This window comes from Telopea speciosissima, chromosome 2 (assembly GCF_018873765.1).
Source record: "Telopea speciosissima isolate NSW1024214 ecotype Mountain lineage chromosome 2, Tspe_v1, whole genome shotgun sequence".
NCBI classification, from domain to species: Eukaryota; Viridiplantae; Streptophyta; class Magnoliopsida; order Proteales; family Proteaceae; genus Telopea; species Telopea speciosissima.
This window is the reverse complement of record NC_057917.1, coordinates 57,026,072-57,046,706: the sequence shown is the minus strand read 5'-3', so window position 1 is coordinate 57,046,706 and position 20,635 is coordinate 57,026,072. Positions and strand designations below refer to the sequence as shown.

General features: G+C 42.2%; 1 protein-coding gene across 4 annotated transcripts in view; it reads left to right on the top strand.

The window, feature by feature from the left end:
* The window catches only part of LOC122651681, a 98,908-nt gene extending 79,887 nt beyond the window's left edge, over window positions 1-19,021 (top strand). For 3 of the 4 annotated variants that reach the window (XM_043845165.1, XM_043845164.1, XM_043845166.1), the window contains 10 exons: window positions 4,930-4,998; window positions 5,133-5,276; window positions 5,463-5,537; window positions 5,628-5,804; window positions 5,907-5,992; window positions 15,584-15,638; window positions 16,209-16,334; window positions 16,473-16,586; window positions 18,563-18,679; window positions 18,785-19,021. In XM_043845165.1, coding sequence (XP_043701100.1) covers window positions 4,930-4,998; window positions 5,133-5,276; window positions 5,463-5,537; window positions 5,628-5,804; window positions 5,907-5,992; window positions 15,584-15,638; window positions 16,209-16,334; window positions 16,473-16,586; window positions 18,563-18,679; window positions 18,785-18,850 — 1,029 coding nt within the window. In that variant the 3' untranslated portion in view covers window positions 18,851-19,021. Of the gene's footprint in view, window positions 1-4,929; window positions 4,999-5,132; window positions 5,277-5,462; window positions 5,538-5,627; window positions 5,805-5,906; window positions 5,993-15,583; window positions 15,639-16,208; window positions 16,335-16,472; window positions 16,587-18,562; window positions 18,680-18,784 lie in introns of those variants that run through there. The other variant, XM_043845167.1, reaches the window with a different exon arrangement.
* Window positions 19,022-20,635: the final 1,614 nt, after the last annotated feature.

The following is a 20,635-nucleotide window of genomic DNA, read 5'->3' as shown; positions in this document are numbered from 1 at the left end:
TGGAGGAACATTCTTTGGTTCAAGCATCACATGCCTAGACACTGCTTCACCGCCTGGAGGGCTCTCTCTAGCTGCCTTCCAACGCAGTCCTTTCTCCGTCATCGCTAGATTTCTGTCTCTCCCTTGTGTGGTCTGTGTTGGTACGCAGTGGAAGATATTAACCATCTCTTTTTTGTTTGCCCTTTCTCCGCTTCTATCTGGAAAAGCCTCTTAGCAAAATGCTGTCCTAGAAGTAGGAGAATTCTCTCTTTTAACAGAGAATGGATCTAGGTTGATATGACTTTTGCCGGTTCTACTCTTTGCGACTTGGTTGGCGAGTTGGCTTTTTGTGCGGTCATCAATCATATTTGGATGGAGCGTAATATCAGGAAATGGACTGCCAACTCCAAGACTTTGGCCCAGATTTGTGATTCCATTTCTTTTTTAATTAAAACCAAGCACTCTTTGGCTGCTCCCTCTATTTGTAATGACACCCTAAGGAACAGGATTATTGTTGCTTCCTGGGGTATCTCTTCCATCTCTATTTGAACCTCTACCTCCCCTGTTTGAGGCTTTGGTATTTTGTGTTTTTGATTCTTTTTCCCCCCCTTTTTCTAGGGCTATTTTTTTTCCTTCTCCTTGGTAATGAATTGTTTATTCACCCGGAAAAAAAAAAAGATCTAGTTCTGTATGTGGACGGCAGTATATAACACAACATTCTTGATTCTTATCATCAACCACTTGATTTTGAGGGATTGCTGCCTGCCAAATGTTTATCCATTTCATTTGGGTGCCATTGAATCTGTATCCTAGGAACTGATACATTGTTTTTAACCTTTGAGGTTTCCATTGCTCTTCTCCGAGAGAGGTATTTGTTAGTTGATTCCAGCTCTATCAACTCTGTTGTGGAGCTGGAACAAGCCAGGGTTTAGAAGAAGAGGTATAAGAAAGCCTTGGTCTTTGGGTGTTGTTTGGAGTCTATGGCTTGGAAGATATAGTGAAGCTTTTCAATCCTGTGGAACTTGCCTATCCGGTAGCTTAGATAACTAAGGAGAAAACAATGTTATGAACCTCGATTAAATCTTTAGTGGCTTAGTCTTGCTGATATTAGGAATGTCTACAAACTGTTGTATGTGTAATTTCCCAGTCACTCTGGAGGAAAGCTTTCTACGCCTGAAATCCCGTATTAAATGGCTGGAGCTTGGTGACTCAAACACGGCTTTCTTTCACCGTTCTTTAAAAGCCTGGTTAAGCTCCAACTCCATCACCTTGCTCATTGCTCGGGATGGATCCCCGTTTTCCTCTGTCCTCGATATTAAGTCCGAGGCTGCCTCCTTTTTCTCCTCCCTTTTTAACCCTCCCATTCCCCTTCCTCTCCCCTCCCTCCTGACCTCATAAACAAATTTGCCCCCTCCACTCTGGGTAGCTCGGTCCTTGCCATTCCTTCTGATGAGGAGATTACCAATGCTACCTTGTCCCATAAAGCCAATAAGGCCCCTGGGCCGGATGGTTTCAGCATGGGATTTTTCCTTAGCTATTGGGACCATATTAAAGGAGACCTCATCAAATCTATCCGCAACATCTTCTTTAACCCCAACCAGCTTGCCCAGGTTAATCAGACTTTTCTTTACCTCATCCCTAAAAAAGATGGAGCCTCCTCTCTGTCTGATTTTAGACCTATTTCTCTTTGCAATCTACTTTACAAGTTCATTGCCAAAGTCCTGGCAATCAGAATCTAGCTTGCCATCCCATCCCTGGTTAGCCCCAACCAATCTGCCTTCATCTCTAGCAGAAGCACTGCGGATAACATCATCCTCTGCTATGAAATGATGCATGGCTTTGACTGAAAATCCTACTCGCCTGCTGCCCTTATGAAGATTGACCTTCACAAAGCTTTTGATTCCCTCATATGGGACTTCATATGCAATGTGCTTTCCCATATGGGCTTTCCCCCCGCCTTCATCCGCTGGATTCTGGCTTGTATCTCCTCCCCCTCCTTCTCCGTTATTGTCAACGGTTCCCCCGCCGGCTTCTTCCACTCTAAAGTTGGGATTCGCCAGGGATGCCCTCTCTCCCCTTTCTTTTTTTATTTGGCCTTGGAAGTCCTTTCGAGAAGCATCCAAGCCAAAACGGACCTTCACCTTATCTCCCCCATTCCCAAATGCAAGCACCTAAACCTCACCCACCTGGCCTTTGCGGACGATCTTATGATCTTCTCCAAAGCCTCCCCCTCTTCCATCTCGGCCATCATGTCTTCCCTTCACCTCTTTGAGAGTCTCTCTGGCCTCCGTATTAACCTCCTTAAATCCAAACTCTTCCTCTCTGGTGTCTCGAATTCCGACAGAGACACCCTCCTCCGCCTTACGGGCTTTTCCTTGGGCTCCCTCCCAGTGAAATACCTTGGCCCTATCCTAAAGCCACCATCAAAGCAATGGAAACCCTCTTTTGTGCTTTCCTTTGGATTGGGAAGGAAACCTACAAATTCCTCCATCCAGTCAGCTGGAAATCCATCTGCCTTCCCAAATCTGAAGGAGGCCCTGGCATCTGCCGTATCCGTGACTCCAATACTGCCGGAATTCTAAAGCTTATTTGGAAAATCTCCTCTAAGCATGACTCTATTTGGGTCCATTGGGTTTACTCCCATCTCCTAAAAAATGACTCCATTTGGACCGTCTCCATCCCTTCAGATTCCTCCTAGGTCTGGCGCAAGATCCTCCTCCTTCGCCCCTTGGCACTTAGAGCCACCTCCACTTCTATTGCTGATGGGTCCTCCATCTCCCTCTGGCTTGACCCCTGGCACCCCAATGGAGTCCTTTATAAATTCTTTGGGGCTAGAGCAATTTACTCCTCCGTCATTCCCAAGTCAGCCCCCTATCCTCCATCAGCTCTCATGGATGTTGGAGACCCCCATACCCTCTTCCCCTTACCCTCTCCCTAATCTGGAATTCCCTTCCCCCACTTCCCCTACCCCCCAGCTCATGTGGACAAGGTTATTTGGCTCCCCTCCACAAACGGCCTTTTTAGCTTTAGATTTGTCTGGGACCTAGTTAGGATCCATGCCCCTACTGTCCTATGGCACAAACTAGTTTGGTTCAAAGGTTACATCCCTCGCCATAGCTTCCTGGCCTGGAGAACCCTTAATCTTTGCCTTCGAACCCAAACCTTCCTCTTCCACTGAAGAATCCCTGTCCTCACTTCTTGTATCTTCTGTTGGAGTGGATCCGAAGACATTGACCACTTCTTCTTCGCTTGCTTGTTTACCTCTACCATCTGGAAAAAAGCCCTTTCATTTATTTGGCCTCGCTACCCCTCCCTTTCGCTCGAGAATGGCTCTGGCTGGCCATGACTTAACCTGACTGCTCTATCGGTGACACTATTGGCAAGCTTGTGTTTGGCGCAGCTCTTTACCACATTTGGATGGAGAGGAACCTTAGGAGATGGAACTCCAACTCTCGTTCCTTTGACTTGATTTGGAAAGCCATCGTTTTGGATGTCTCCTTTAAGATTAGTTTTTTGCCTCATACGACATTTTTGGATTCCCCAAGGAACAGGTACATTGTTGTATCCTGGGGTTTAGATAGTGCTCTTTTACGGCCCCATACCCCCTCTTAGTTGGGTCTGGGGTCTGTTCCCCCCCCCCCTCTCTTTCTCTCCTTTGTATATCCCCCCCCCCTCTTTCCCTCTCGCCAACCTCGGGCTTTGGTAATAGATTTTTTATTCACCAAAAAAAAATAATTTCCCAGTCCTTTTTATGTAGCACTATCTTTGGTCATGTAATAATAACTAGGCCTTTTCAAATTTCATCTGTAGAATTACTTTCCTTATCAAATGTAAGGGGGAAGAACTACTGACTAGAAGTTGTTTCCTTTGTCATATTGATTTAGTATTTGGATTGGGATTCTTAAGGTGTTTTGGGAGCTTAAAAAAGGGATTCATTTTGTGGTGGCATGAGGTGATAGAGCTACGCATTGTGTATCTGTTGTCATCAAATGCCCTTTCCAAATAGATTTCCCCATACTCTAGGTTGTCACTTACAAGGATCAAAAGGAAAATATGGAAGCAAAAAGGGATTCATTTTATTGTAGGTATGGTGATAAAGCCACAGCCCACGCTTTGGGAGTATCTGTTGTGTTTCTCTAAGAGATTTTCCCACACTTTGCATTGTTGCTTCCAACAAGGATTAAAAAGAAAATATGGAAGTAATTAGTGACATAAGCATGGTTTCTACTTGGTAACTTATGGATAGAACCTTAATTACCATTTATCTTACTAAGGAGGTAGATGGTGTGCAGTAATGCAATTACTTAGTGCTTGGTTGGGAATGATATGGTCCTGAAATTAGGGGGGGGGGGGGGGTGAAAATGTTAATTTTATAAATTTTTTACTTGACCTGCATTAAAGGGAAGTATTTAATGTATTATGTAAGTTATGTGGATCTTTTACTTTGGGGGTAGTATTATTCCTTTAACGGATATATTAGGGTTATAGATCTATTTCGTAAGGGTGATTTTCTACACTTCAGTTATTTCTCTTTCACCTTGTTCCTAGTCTATTAATAGGTACATTCTGTATGGGTTGGTACTGTAGAGCTGGGTTCAAAAGTACAAAACACCGCTTCACCTAACAACAACTAACCACCACCCCATATTCCTATAAAAAACAAGAAAAGACCCAAAAAAAAAAAAAAAAAAAAAAGGCTGTCTTTTCTGTGAAGAAGTGTATTTAGTTGTGTAGTTTCCTGTTGAAATGACCATTTTTCAGACACATCTGGGTTCGCAACTTGAATGATCGACTATTGATCTTTGCAGCTAAAACTTTGCCAGTTTTTTATTTTTTATTTTTTATTTTTTATTTTTTATTTTTTATTTTTTATGCATCTGATATTCTAGTTAATCTTGTTTGATTTGTTCCTTCCTGATCCTTTAAATCTATCTTTGTTTTTCTGCTCAGGTTATCATAGAAGGGGTATATGCTCTGCATCCTAACATCCGGAAATCACTTGACCTGTGGATAGCTGTTGTAAGAAAGAGTTTTTACCTGTTTCCTTAGAAAAAGGCTATTTTCCATGGTTTTCTTCCTTTCCAGATTCCCATAATTGGTCTCAGTTGATTAGAATACTCTGTCTGGTCTAACTCTTTAGTTGCAACAAACAGGTTGGAGGAGTGCATTCACATCTTATTGCTAGAGTTCAAAGGGACAAAAACAGGGTTGGATATTTTGTGTCCCAGAATGAGATTATGACAACAGTATTTCCAATGTTCCAGCAACACATTGAACCCCATCTTGTTCATGCACATGTTAGTATACTGGAGTCTCATTTGAGAATGCTTATGCTCTTTATGATTAAGTACATAAAGCATAGTTCGGTTACTGTAGAATTACTTGTAACTATTTGCTCTGGTGTTGGAACTATGCTTTTTTTTTTGTCATGGTGCTCTCTGTTTTGACGACTTGATACTATGTCCTATGATTTTATTACACAGGTTAAAATCCGAAATGACTTTGATCCTGTTCTTTCACCTGAGAGTTCACTGTTTGTACTGAAAAGTAATAAGCAGGTACAGCATTCATAAATGCTTCTTTCCTCAAACTCATATTGGATGCCTTTTCTGTAACACTCTCTATCCTTGCTTTGTAATCCATTTCAGGTGGCATATCAGGACATTTTGAAAATACTTGACCCTGCAAAGTTCTACAGTTCTGTTCAAAATTTTATTGATATATATTTAAGGCTTCCTGGAATACCTTCTAATGGACAGCTTGCTGAATCTGAGTGCATACGAGTTAGGCTATGCGAAGGAAGGTTTGCGTTACTTATACGGGAGGTGTGTAGTTATGATTTTACAGCACATGGCCTTTCTGTAGTTTATATGCTAATAATATCAATGGCCACAGCTGTGGTAACATGTTTTTGGATTGTGCTTTAGCCAATTAGGGAAGGGAACTTCATCATACAGCCAAAAGTGGATTTTGATATCAGCATCAGCACAGTTGCGGGCCTTCTTAACCTTGGGTATGTAGCATGTTATGACCTAATCATCTGGGAAAATCTCTGGCTGATTAGTTATATTTCATTTCTCTCAAATCTCAACAGAGTCTACATAGGATAATTTATTTAATAATTGAAGAAATTAAAGTAATTTGACTGGAGTATCAAAATGATTCAAATCACCACCCATACGGCTGATTAAACTAGATAGTGAGTGACAGAGAACACATTAGCAGTAAGAAACAACTAAAATTAGACATCACATAATTGGTGGAATTGGGGAAGGTAGACAGGCATTGTTTTCTGAGAGCAGAATCTTATGATAGATGGGACACTTAAATTGGGAGGCATCCATTGGGACTTGGGAGTCATCCTCATCTCAGATGCTTCAGTTTAGGGATAAATTTCCATACCCTTACTGCACTGGGTAAACAGACATCTACAGCTTCTATGGAAGTTATTCCTTGCTCATCCTTTTACTTCTAGTTTACTCTTTTATTGCTCTTTCTCTGCTGGGTCGTTTAGTCTTTCATTATGTTACTTGTGATTTTTCTTTCCAGGTTTGTGAAAGAGAAGGGTAACAAACGTGACCTATGATAGACCATTATCCCCAGTCACAAAAGACAAGATACAGTACAAACTTAATTATAGCATTGATGCAGATCCAAGCACTAGGAAGAAGAAGCCGAAGCCATGACTTGGCTGTTCTTTATTTTTGTTGGAGCCTTATTTTTCCATACGTAGTTTTTTAGTGTTTTAGGGGTAAAACAGTCTTTTTATTTACTTAAGTGTTGCTTAGTTATTCCCTCCACGATTTTAGAGGGATAGGTTATTTTATTTGTTTGTTTTGTTTGTTTAAACTTGTACTCCTATTTAAAGTACAAGTATGCTGATTGTAATTAGGAATCAGATTAGGCATCACTAGTCCTAATCTGACTAGGACTGTATCTAGGATTTAGAACTAGGATTCCTAGTTCAAATCTGAATGTTTTGTAAGGCCTTTGGCCCCCCTTTCTTATTATAAATAGAGTAGTCGTGGGCAGGCTCCCCCACTAAATTTTGCATAAAAAAAAACTCTTGTTTCAACCTGAAACTGCTGCCTGAGTGCTGCTACCTCTGCTCCTCTGCGAGCTTGCATCCTTGTGGACTCAAGGTGGTGAAGGGTGGGTGGACTCCTGCGACTCCTTGCACTGTGAAGGTCAGGAGGCTCTATCAATCTTCAAGCTGCTGCCTTATCTCGGCATTGCAGTAAGTGAACCTGCTGCCCTTTGTTTTCCTTTATACAGACCTGATCTATTTCCCTTCTCCCATCACTTTTGACCTCCATTAAACCTGCAACTTAATTCTGCCCCCTACAGCAGAATTTGAAAACCCATGCAAACCCTAACTTCTTTACATCATTAGGATCCCCTAAACCTGCATATTACAACCCTATAAGCCCCTTTCCTAAAATCTGCCCCTAAACCCTAGATCTCACAAACAGTCCATTTTCATGAGGCATCCTACCCGAAACCCTAGATTTCGAACCTCAACCAAATTCGATCCAACCTATACCATTAGATTCACAAAAACCTGCACTTCAATATCAAATAAACCCTAGTTCGAAACCCTAACCCTAACCCTAGTTTTTGACCTAATTACCTAAATCTGTCCATTCGGCCAGCCCTATTACATAACTTTGTTTCCCCTGGTTCCTAGTGGGCTTGTCCTACCTAGGCTACATCAAATTGGTATCAAAGCCATGGAAGAACATGGCAACCCTGTTGTGGATCCACCACTACCACCCCTACCTGATCCAATGGCTGCAATCATGACGGGGGGTGGGCGGGGGGGGGGGGGGGTGGGGGGGCGGGGGGGGGGGGGGGGGGGGGGGGGGGGGGGGGGGGGGGGGGGGTTTTGGGGGGGGGGGGGGGGGGGGGGGGGGGGGGGGGGGGGGGGGGGGGGGGGGGGGGGGGGGGGGGGGGGTGGGGTGGTTTGGGGGGGGGGGGGGGGGGGGGGGGGGGGGGGGGGGGGGGGGGGGGGGGGGGGGGGGGGGGGGGGGGGGGGGGGGGTGGGGGGGGGGGGGGGGGGGGGCTATGCTTGCGAGAAGATTTCAACAGACCAGCAAGCTCTTGGTAATCGAATGACAGCAATAGAACAAAGGCAAACTGTGCCTCTTGTAAACAATCCTCTATATGTAGAGGAGGACAGATTCCAAGTTCATTCTGAAGTACATGGAACTCTGGGAAGGGATGAAGATCATCGAGGTCATCCCAGACGTCACAGGGACCACAGAGATCATTCTAGACATGACAGAGATCACAGGGATCGACGTAGGTATGACAGAGATGACTACAGAGAAGACAGGAATAGAACTACTGAAGCACCTCAAAGACCTAATTTTGAGGAATACTTGAAGTCCTACTTCACTGGAGATGAAGCTACTAACAGGAGGTTTGATACACAGAAGGTCAAACTAGAGTCGAAAGAGTATGATGGACATGGTGATCCACATAAATTCTATGATTGGCTTGCTGCCCTAGATGACTATTTTGACTGGTTTGACTTGTCTGAAAATCGAAAGATGAGATTGGCACGTACCAAATTAATTGGCTCTACTCGAGAATGGTGGCGAAAGACAGAGAGAGATTTGGAGCGCGTAGGTGATGCACCTACCAACTGGGAAGATATGAAGTATGATCTGAAAGAGAAATACTTGCCTAGACACTATAAAGCTCAGATGCAAGATCAATTCAACTCCCTTCGGCAAGGGAATATGACTGTATCTGAGTACATGCAGAAGTTTGACTCTCTTTCATCCCGTACTGATACCATAGAGAATGCTACTCAGATGTTATCTCGATTTTGGTTGGGATTAAGATCTGATATTACTAGAGCTATTGGCGTTGCAGATGTTCTGGACATTAAGGACTACTTTGAGAAAGCATTGAAGGCTGAAGACCTATTGAACACCACTAGAAGGTTTGGCTCCACTACTGTCGACACCAAGAAATCTTTTCCAGCCCCCAAACCAACTAATGGTTACAATAGAAGTAATAATGTCACTGCTGGTTCTACACGGACAGCCCCCTACACTGGCAGCTCTTCTCGTGTGGATAAGGGTAAAGCCCCAATGACCACAAGTGATTCCAACACCTGCTATCGCTGCAATGAAAAGGGACATTATGCTAAGGACTGCCCAGTAAAACAGAGACAGATTCATGTAGCTGAAAAGGAAGAAGACCCTGATGATTTTGATGAACAGGGTGTTTATGCATTACCCCCTAATGATGATGACGATGGGGCTGCTTATTTTGATGACCTGGGTGAAGACTTTGAAGATACCCGAGGTGTACACATAGTAGCACGTATATTGAGTGCTGAATCGAAGGGTGAAGATTGGCGACGTAGTTGCATCTTCTACACTCACTTGCGGACAGGTGAACGCACTGCCAAGATAATTGTTGATAGTGGCAGCTATGTTAATGTTGTTTCTGAAGACCTTGTGAAGAAGGCAAGTCTGAAGTTTGAAAAACATCCAATGCCATAGAAAGTCTCCATATTGAACGGGAATAAGCTTGATGTAAACAAGAGATGTTACATTCCCTTACAGGCCCCCAAGTATTCAGAGGAAATTTGGTGTGATATCATTCCGATGAGAATGACTGATGTGTTACTAGGAAGACCATGGCTGTATAACAATGATGTTGCCCTCCTAGGAAGAAAAAACTTGTGTGTGTTTCAACATAAGGGAGAGGAGATCAAGTGGTACCCCCTTAATGTGCCTGAAGAATCACGTCAACGCCGTGTCATGCGTACCAACCAGAAGGGGACAGAATCTGGAAGTAAGTTGTTGGCTGTTCCACAGAGAGAGTTTGAACAAACCAGCCATGATACAGGCTTGGTTCTTGCCGTGGTGACTCATGAGGTTGCTGCCCAACCTGAAGTGAAGTTTACACAACCTATCAAAGAGACATTCAACATGCCATCGACTTGGTACCCGGTGCTATGTTACCTAATCTGCCCGCCTACAGAATGAGTCCCTCTGAGCATGAAGAGCTTACTAAACAAGTTGGAGAGCTTCTCAAGAAGGGGTTTATTGATGAGAGCATAAACCCTTGTGCTGTTCCAGCCTTGTTGACACCAAAGAAGGATAGTTCGTGGCGCATGTGTGTGGACAGTACAGCTATCAACAAGATTACCATCAAGTATAGGTTCCCAATCCCTAGGCTTGATGACATGCTAGACATGCTGTCCGGTTCAAAGATCTTTTCCAAAATTGATCTTCGAAATGGATACCATCAGATTCGCATCTGGCCTGGAGATGAATGGAAGACAGCCTTCAAGACCAAAGATGGATTGTTCAAGTGGAAGGTCATGCCCTTTGGCCTAACAAATGCACCTAGCACATTCATGAGAGTAATGACACAGGTACTTCGTCCTTTCATCGGTAAGTTTCTCGTTGTTAATTTGATGATATTTTGGTGTACAGTAAGCACCCAGATGAACATATAGACCACCTGAAACAAGTTCTAAGAGTGCTCCGGCAAGAGAAGCTGTTTATAAATTTAAAGAAGTGCTCCTTCATGCTGCCCAAGGTTGTTTTCCTTGGTTTTATAATTTCTTCAAAGGGTGTTGAAGCTGATCCGGAAAAGGTCCGAAGCGTTGTTGAATGGCCTACTCCGAAGACATTCATTGAAGTGCGAAGCTTCCACGGTTTGGCTTCTTTTTACAGGCGATTCATTCGCAATTTCAGTGCCATCGTGGCACCCATAACCAAATGCACCAAACAGAACAAGGGTCCGTTCGCATGGACAGCAGCAACTCAAAAAACCTTCCAAGTGATTAAGAAGAAGATGACTGAAGCTCTAGTGCTACGCCTGCCCAACTTTGACCATATTTTCGAAGTTGTTACTAATGCTTCCCATGTTGGTCTAGGCGGAGTTCTTATACAGAATGGACATCCTATTGCATTCTACAGTGAGAAACTCAATGATGCCAAGACTCGGTACTCTACTTATGACATAGAGCTTTATGCCATTGTTCAGGTCTTGCGGCATTGGAGACACTACCTTATTGGCAAAGAATTCGTCCTGTACACTGATCATGAGGCACTCAAGCACCTCCATTCACAGAAGTCCATTAGCACCAGGCATGCTAAATGGGTTGCATATTTACAGGATTTCAACTTTGCCCTCAAATACAAGTCAGGAAAGGAAAATACAGTGGCTGATGCACTGAGTAGAAAAGTCCTGACCTTGAGCACTTCTTCAGCCCATGCACTTAGCATCGAGCAGATCAGAGATGAGTATGCTAGTGACAAGGACTTTCAAGCCCTATATGCTTATTTGGAGCAGGGTGGACAGCACCCTAAATATTCATTACATGATGGTTACCTATTCTTAGGAACTCGGCTTTGTATTCCCGACTCGTCCTTACGGCACTACATTATCAGGGAGTTACATGGAGGAGGTCTAAGAGGATACTTCGGGAAGGATAAAACCATCTTGCAAGTGACTGATCGGTACTATTGGCCTCACTTGGCCAAGGATGTAGAGCATGTAATCCGTAGGTGTCGAGTTTGCTAGCTAGATAAAGGTACCAAACAAAATACAGGCCTCTATTCACCACTGCCGCTCCCTCACCAGCCGTGGGTTGATCTCAGTATGGATTTCGTACTTGGACAACCCCCTACCAAAGACAGATTTGACTCCATCATGGTGGTAGTTGACAGATTCACCAAGATGGCACTTCATTCCCTGTTGAAGAACACTTGATGCTTCCCACATTGCCAAACTGTTCTTCAAGGAGATTGTTCGTATCCATGGGTTACCCAGTACCATCGTATCCGATCGTGACGTGAAGTTTATGAGTTACTTCTGGAAGACTCTATGGCTGAAGACAAACACCAAGCTTTTGTTCTCTACTGCATTCCATCCCCAGACTGACGGACAAACAGAAGTAGTCAACAGGAGCCTTGGAAATTTGTTGCGGTGTTTGGTCCGAGATTATGAGAAGACATGGCCTTCTATCCTTGACATTGCTGAGTTTGCATACAACAGCTCCGTGAACAGGACCACCGGTCGTACTCCTTTCGAGATTCTCCTTGGGATACAACCCCGGCGTCCAATTGATCTCATTCCCTTACCCCCTCAAGCTCGGGTAAGTGTTGAAGCAGATGAATTCCTCCGCCATATCACCGAAGTGCATGCAAATGTTCGACGCAAGATTGCACTCAGTACCAGTACTGATCACTACAAGTCCACTGCCGACAAGCATCACCGGTTCGTAGAGTTCAAGCCTGGAGACATGGTCATGGTACGGGTGAATCCAGAGAGACACCAACTGGGTGTCAACAGTAAGCTACATCCAAAGAAGATGGGTCCATACAAGGTGCTGAAACGTATTGGGCCTAATGCTTATGTTCTAGAGTTGCCTGATGATATGGGCATAAGCAATGTTTTCAACGTGGCTGATCTATATTTGTATACGGGGCATCATTCAGATGATGGTGATTCAGAGAACATGTTGCGGCTGCCCCAACTGAAGCCAACTATAGAAGATGTGATTGAAGAGGTTCTGGACGATATCAAGACAACTCGTCGAGGCGCCGGTTACCACACTTTCCTTGTCAAGTGGAAAGGTCGCCCACGCCAGGACAGCACTTGGATCCATGCCGCTGACTTCAAGAAGCTTGATCCGGAGTTATATGATCGCTATATGGCATTCACCCATTCATTGGAGATGAATGTTTCTAAGCCGGGGAGAGCTGATGCAGATCCAAGCACTAGGAAGAAGAAGCCGAAGCCATGACTTGGCTGTTCTTTATTTTTGTTGGAGCCTTATTTTTTCATACTTAGTTTTTTAGTGTTTTAGGGGTAAAACAGTCTTTTTATTTACTCAAGTGTTGCTTAGTTATTCCCTCCACGATTTTAGAGGGATAGGTTATTTTATTTGTTTGTTTTGTTTGTTTAAACTTGTACTCCTATTTAGAGTACAAGTATGCTGATTGTAATTAGGAATCAGATTAGGCATCACTAGTCCTAATCTGACTAGGACTGTATCTAGGATTTAGAACTAGGATTCCTAGTTCAAATCTGAATATTTTGTAAGGCCTTTGGCCCCCCTTTCTTATTATAAATAGAGTAGTCGTGGGCAGGCTCCCCCACTAAATTTTGCATAAAAAAAAACTCTTGTTTCAACCTGAAAATGCTGCCTGCGTGCTGCTGCCTCTGTTCCTCTGCGAGCTTGCATCCTTGTGGACTCAAGATGGTGAAGGGTGGGTGGACTCCTACAACTCCTTGCACTGTGAAGGTCAGGAGGCTCTATCAATCTTCAAGCTGCTGCCTTATCTCGGCATTACAATAAGTGGACCTGCTGCCCTTTGTTTTCCTTTATACAGACCTGATCTATGTCCCTTCTCCCATCACTTTTGACCTCCATTAAACCTGCAACTTAATTCTGCCCCCTACAGCAGAATTTGAAAACCCATGCAAACCCTAACTTCTTTACATCATTAGGATCCCCTAAACCTGCATATTAAAACCCTATAAGCCCCTTTCCTAAAATCTGCCCCTAAACCCTAGATCTCACAAACAGTCCATTTTCATAAGGCATCCTACCCGAAACCCTAGATTTCCAACCTCAACCAAATTCAATCCAACCTATACCATTAGACTCACAAAAACCTGCACTTCAATATCAAATAAACCCTAGTTTTTGACCTAATTACCTAAATCTGTCCATTCGGCCAGCCCTATTACATAACTTTGTTTCCCCTGGTTCCTAGTGGGCTTGTCCTACCTAGGCTACATCAAGCATTATTTTTCCCAAACCAGATTCGTCAAACAAGCAATTTAAGCAAGCAGAAGCAATAGAAAGGAATGTTTCTATAAGAAAACTTAAGACAATTAATTTGAAACTTAAAAGGCAGTTCTAAAGAAACTTCCTTGGGTTAGTGTTCATGGGTTTAAAAGGCTTTAGGGAAAATAATAGTAATAACAACTGAACCAGAGGTAATAGCAAAAGGATGTAAAATTCTGATTCAAGATTTGAGGACAAGTATGGAAATCACAAAAAAAAAAAAAAAAAAAAAAATTCTGGTGGGGATCAGGAATAAAGAAAAGACATGTCAAAAAAGGACAATAAAAGAGGAAGATTCTCTTGAGCCTGACAACCCTAGCTTAAACCATAGTTCGAGAACTCACGAGATCTCGCCGAGTTCTCAGCTTTTCGAAATCCCGAGACGAGACTGCCTACAAGTCTCAAAATGTCAATATCTCGGTCGATATCTCAGTTTGACATAGGAAAATGGCCATATAGCCTATAGGGATGTAAATGGATAACCAAATCGAATCGAATCTGCATCCGTGTCCGTTTAGGGGCATCCGTATTCGCTTTAGAGATATCCGGGAAATAATCCGAATACTCCGATTAAAATCGTCCAAAAAAATCCGAATACTTAATAATAAAAAATTAAATAAATAATTATTTTGACGATTTTTAAGATTCAATAGGTTCTAGAATATGATGAAAAGAGAATCATGATCTAAGAGATATGGATTGAGAGTGAATTGTATCCACTAGGGGGAGGAAGGTCCGGGTTACACAAGGCAGAGATGTAAACGGATGGTCAAAAATCCGAATCCGATCCGCATCCGAATCCGTTTAGAGGTATCCGAATTCGGTCAGGGAATATCCGACTCTGATCACATCCGATCCGTATCTGATCCGAATCCGATCCGTTTACATCCCTACATATAGGTCCTTTATATGAATGCTAGATCTCGAGATCTTGCTGGAAATTCGTGGTATACAGACACCTATCTATGCCAGGAACCAAGACAGACAAGACAGACACTTATTTATGCCTAATATCATTTAAGTAAATGTTTTTGTAAACACTCGCCCGAGATCTCGACTCGACTCGGTTTTTCAAGGGTCCGAGTTGGCACCGAGACCCGAGTTTTCGAACCTTGGCTTAAACCTACATACAGCAGAGTTAGAGAAAAATCAGATCCCAATGCCCTCTGTCATCAACCCCACTTTGAAGCCAACCCAACCCCCATCTATCAACCACATCCATTAGCTAAACCACAAAGAGCTTAAAGAACTCTATTGAGAGACCAAAATTAATAGGGTAAAGGTTTCCTGAACAGCGCATTTGGATAAGCTTATCCGAATAGCCAAATATCTGCCATGTGGCAGATCAGATGGGGCCCAGATTTTGTGGACAGGTTCCCTGCCTACAAGTCAAGTTTCAGCCAAATAAAGTTCACCAAGTGGAAAAATAAAGCTTTGAAAATCTCTGGACTATGAGAGAGTAAATGGACATATAGAGATTAAGCACTACCTTGTTATCAACATACCGAATAACAAAAATTCTTCCTGGGTTTTTTTGAGGATGCACAATTTCATGAAAAATGCTATTACCTCAAGACTGTCATGGGTTTGCGAAACTCACTAGCAAAAGCATTTTTTATGAAAACTTTGTACCACTGGCTCCACCATCCCCTTCATGTCTTGTAGTTGAAGCACATTCACATTATTTAAAACTTAGTATCCTTACATATTTTCTTGTTGAATATGGTTACTTATGCTAGTTGATATGCCTTTCTACACATTATGTAAAATCAGGTATCAAGCTGTAGCCTACATTGAAGCATCTGCATTCATTTACCAAGATGGCAAGGTTTGTTTGAGTTTGCTCTTGCTGCTGCATCCCCCCCCCCCCCCTTCCTTTGCTTTTTTTGTTCTTTGAGGGCACTCAAAGAATTATTATGTTGTGGTTGTTCCTTTACCCTTGTGTGTTCCTAATCAAGTCCATTACTTTTAAATCCATATGTATTATAAAGTTTTTCCCTTATATTTTAGGAAATATGAGTCGCTTGTCTATTTTTAGTTTTATTTATTTATTTTTCTTTTGGTGCTTTCTTGAAAAAAGGAAGAAAAAAAATTACAGTAGAACAATAACAACAACAGATGGCCACAGCCCCACACAAGGGCAAAGAGCCCGCATCAGGAGTTTTTGAATGGGGTAGAGGTGGGGAAAGCTGTACAATCAATTTTCTCAGTGTTTAATCCTTGGGTTTTCCAATAGGAGTTCTTTTGAATGGTTCATTTGCTAGGGTGGTATCATATGAAATATATAAGCATGCAAGCCATTGTTACAATATTTCTCTATTGGTGAGACTTAAGAAATTTTCATGCTGAGATTTTACCAAACAGATGCCACTCTCACTGTTTATTTATCATTTCTCAGATTCTGATTGAGGTTGATCATCTTCAAGACGTCCCAAGTCCTTATGTACAAATTAAAGGAACAAATAAAGAAGTAGTGAAAGCTGCTGGTTCAGCACTCAGCCTGGATAGTTCATATACAACAAAAGTTTGTTTTGCATACCTTTATAATTGAATGTCTACATTTGCTTATTTCGTTTGTATTTATGTGCTTGAATGTGAGCACAATGATGTTTCTTGTGACCCTTTGATTTAGTATTTTTATACATTTTGCTGTACTTTGTAGAGTTATCTTCAAATTATTCTAGAAAGTTTGCCTCCTCTTGAGAGAAGCTCAGTAGGAATTCACAGTCAACAGGCAACAAGATTGCAGGAACTAGTGGATTTTATTCAATCTCAGGTATGCTTGATAGCGTTGATATTTGCAAAACAAACTGAAAAATCTATTCTTGAAGTATTCCACTATGTTTTTTTCCTTGTCTTGGTCAAATAATTATTCCAGGTCAAAAGTTCTCTTTTAGGACTAGGTAAAGGTATCCATGTGGACCATGTTAACTTTAAAGACTTGGTAAAGGATGCATATCAACAATCTTAGACTTTTTAAAAGTAACCCCCTCCAACACCCCCTCCCCCCGGAAAAAAAAAAAGAAAAGAGATCTTGACATGCAGACTTGTCCATGTTTTGAAAGATTGGTGTGTGTGTGTGTATTTATTCATATACATATGCATAAATAATTGAGCATATATATAAGAATTATAATATTGTCTCACAGATAACACTGCTAATTTCAATGCATAACCTCTTCCTATTAAAGAATGTGGCATATGTGACAAGTATAAATGCTAATGATTATAATGCGATTCAATAACATAACTGTTTGGTGTGTTTCAGTTAAGGGGTTTTTTTCTTGGGTACATTACACGGCGACCCCCTGAGTTTTGCCCTAAATACAGTACAACCCCCTGTGTTTCTAAAGTATACACTCGGACCTCCAGGGTTTAGGTTACCTGTTACACTCAGCCCCACTCCGCTAGAGCATTCCCATTAGTTGCTGACTTGTTGGTCATTGATGCCTTACCCCCACCCCTTTGCAACCCCATCCACGCAGGCTTAACCCTCCCCCCCCCCCCCCACTCTCTTCGTATTTTTCTTATTTCATTTTCCCGCAACCTCACCCGCCCTCACCCCTCTGCAACTCCACAATCTAAACCCTTACTCACCCTAATTTTATTTTGTCAGAACACTTGCTTTCCAAGACGAGTCATCCCCTTCTACGAACCCGTCGCCTCTGCCATCAAATCCAATACCTGATCAGAAGGATGCCGAAGGGAATATTACAATGGGTTCACTGGTTTTGAGTTCCAGCCTCAGGACTCTGATCAGAAAGACACCGAAGGCCAGTGATGTTGTAGGCTGCAAAATCTTGGCTGGAGACATCCCTATGGACCACCACCAATGGAGGACTTAGATCTGAAATTGGATTGATTCTGGCCTGTTGGATCCTCGCAAGAGGGTCGCTGCCGGACTCATCCAATGTATCGCCGATTATCTTCGTGGCTAGCAGTGACCATTCTGGCCACTAGTTTTTGCGGTTTTGGATTTATGAAATCAGACATGGTGGGTGTATATTTTCTCTTTTCCAGCCTATGGAATCCTCATCAGAGGGTCACCGGCGTTAGAGCACTCACCGGTGCTGGTATAGGACGCCGTCCGCCCTTGAGGCCACCACTGCGGATCCCATAACCTCCCTGTGGCTGTTAAGGTCTCCAAGAGGGGGATTTGGAGCTGTTTTGATTGAAGGGAAAAATTACCATTCAAATTTTATGCTTAACACCATCCACTCTTAGGGAGTCCGAGTGTATATTTTAGAAACATAGGGGGTCGTACTGTATGTAGGGCAAAACTCAGGGGGTCGCCGTGTAATTTACCCTTTTTTGGGGGGGGGTGGGGGTGGGGGTGGGCAAAAAGTTAAGGCTTCAATCAGCTCCAATTATATCACCAAGTGTTTAGTCACATTGTTTGAAGTCAATGCTATGTTTTGATACTCTACCTTCAACTCCTTTATCCTCCCACGTTATATGAATTTTTTCATAGCTTAAGATTTAGAGCTCCAAGTATTTAACAGAGGATTATTCCATGAAATGAAAATTTTACTTCATCTAAAGAGCAACTAGATATAGTTCATCTTGGAGAGGTTGGTTATTGCACTTGGGTTGTGCTTGTGTATATAATTTTATATATTAAAATCGAATGTAGGCACTAATCAGTAACATGTGCCAATGAATTTGCATTTCAGCAAGCAATAGCATGTTTACACACATCTCCTATTGGCTGTGTCTAATTGAATGAATTTCTGTGCCACCTCTGTTGGACAGGGCAATAGTACAGCATCGGAATCCTCAGCAAGTAGGGAGATTTCACCCATGGAAGGCGTAATTGAAGATATGCAGTCACGTATCAAAAGGCTTGAAAGATGGCATACAATTAATACGGTACTACTAGATATTCCTCAGCTTGAATTATTGGTCACCCATTGCCTCAGTTGGATTGTTACTCTTCTGTTATTAACTTCCATTTAAATGGTCTGATATCCACAGGTCTTATGGACATTTTTAATGTCTGCTCTTGTTGGATACTCACTTTACCAGAAGAAGCGCGAATAATTTCATTTTGATTAATTTCTTGTAACATGTCAAAGGGAAGCTCTAGTCCCTCCCCAACTAACCACAAAATATCGAGCCCCACAGCAAGGTACAGAAAAAGCAGATTGTATCGGCTACTAATTTAAAATGTCAATTGAGTTATTGTTCATAGCTAGCAATGCCTGTTGCTTACTTTCATCCAAGTTGCCTATTTCCTGTCCTAAGCATCTTAACCACAGATAAGTGCCTTGGAACCACAGTATGGTTTAAAAACATGATCAGGCTCCGGAATCAGCCCCAAAATCAGTGTTTTAATGCCATCTGTTTTTTTTGTTTCTGCACAAGGATCGGACGAGCTGGAATCAGGATCGGTCTTGGTCGATTCTGTTCCCGATCCTTGAAAGCCTGAACCACAGATGAGGTCCTTTTCACAATGGTTTTGACTAGCAGAGACTAATTTATTGTCAATCTGTTGCTCTCCTAGATATGGGTCTTTGTTAATTAACAATCACCAACTAAAAAAATTAGGGTGGAGTCTGCATGTTTTTTAAGGAATGTTCAATGTTGGGTTAGGTAAGTGGATCATTTATCAGATACCTCTAACTGCATGGCGAGGATGACATCCCTGTGCAACTGTCCTTCATTTATAATGATTGATGTTATAGCACCTTAGCTTACAGCTTGAGGCCTGAATCTTTTTTCACTCTTCAGTTCTTAAAGAATTCTGAGTAACATTAGTGTATGTGCCCTTCATTCAATCCCATGAACACCCGGAGAAATGCTGTTGGGGAGGTGTTGGGAATTGGGATTTACAGTCAAAATGATGCATGTAATGTCTATTGGGTCCCAACTGTAAATTGGCCCGAAACCCAACATAATTGTGAGGCGACTGATCACACATGTAAAGGAATCACTGATCTTAGGTCAAACTCTACAATCATGTTTGGAAGAAGAAAACAAAGATGAAAGAAAAAACAATTAACTTCGCACCCGGGTAAAAAAAAATTTAAAACTAGAAAAAGCCCCTCACTGCTAATGTCTAAACTTCATATCAGTTTCTCCCTTCCTGGCGGATCCTGTATCAGGTATCGGTATAATTCGAATCGGATTTGGCTGAATCCAATTCTAATTATTGTTGATTTGGAGGATGCGATCCATACATGGATTCTAAGGTTCTGATGGAATTTTGCTGATTTTGGCCAAGCCCAATTAACTACTTATTCTTTGTTTTAAACCCTGGTCATGGGTTTAAAATTATGATCAGATCGACCGGATCAGTATTAGGATTGGAATTGGCTTGAGGCCAAGCTTAATTCCGACTAATCCAGCTTGGCCAAATCTTGTCTAAAATCTAGGGTTAAGGTAATCACTAACCCTAACAGTGTAAAATCGTTATAAATAATGAATTAACTTGGCCAATTTAAGCTAATTTGTTGAGTTTGCAAACCTTAGATCAATCCCAATCGATTCTGATCTGATCCAAATCAGCATATTAGTTTTACCAAAAAAAGAAAAAAAAATTCAGCATATTAGAATTGGCATTACGGCAAGGTTCTAAAAAATTGTAATCGGGGATGAAGTTGTTCAAAGAGATTTTTATCCAAATTGGCCTGACCCAGTCCGATCTAATTGGTTCTAACTATTTTATGGTGAAAATAGAAACAATTCAGAAAAATCAAAAAATCGGCCCATGAATATATCCGATTAAAGGTGGATTACAAAGAAAATAACTTAGAATCAACCAATTTGAATATCGGGAAGAATGACGACCGATTCAGATCCAATTCTAATTCAATCTGTAACGAT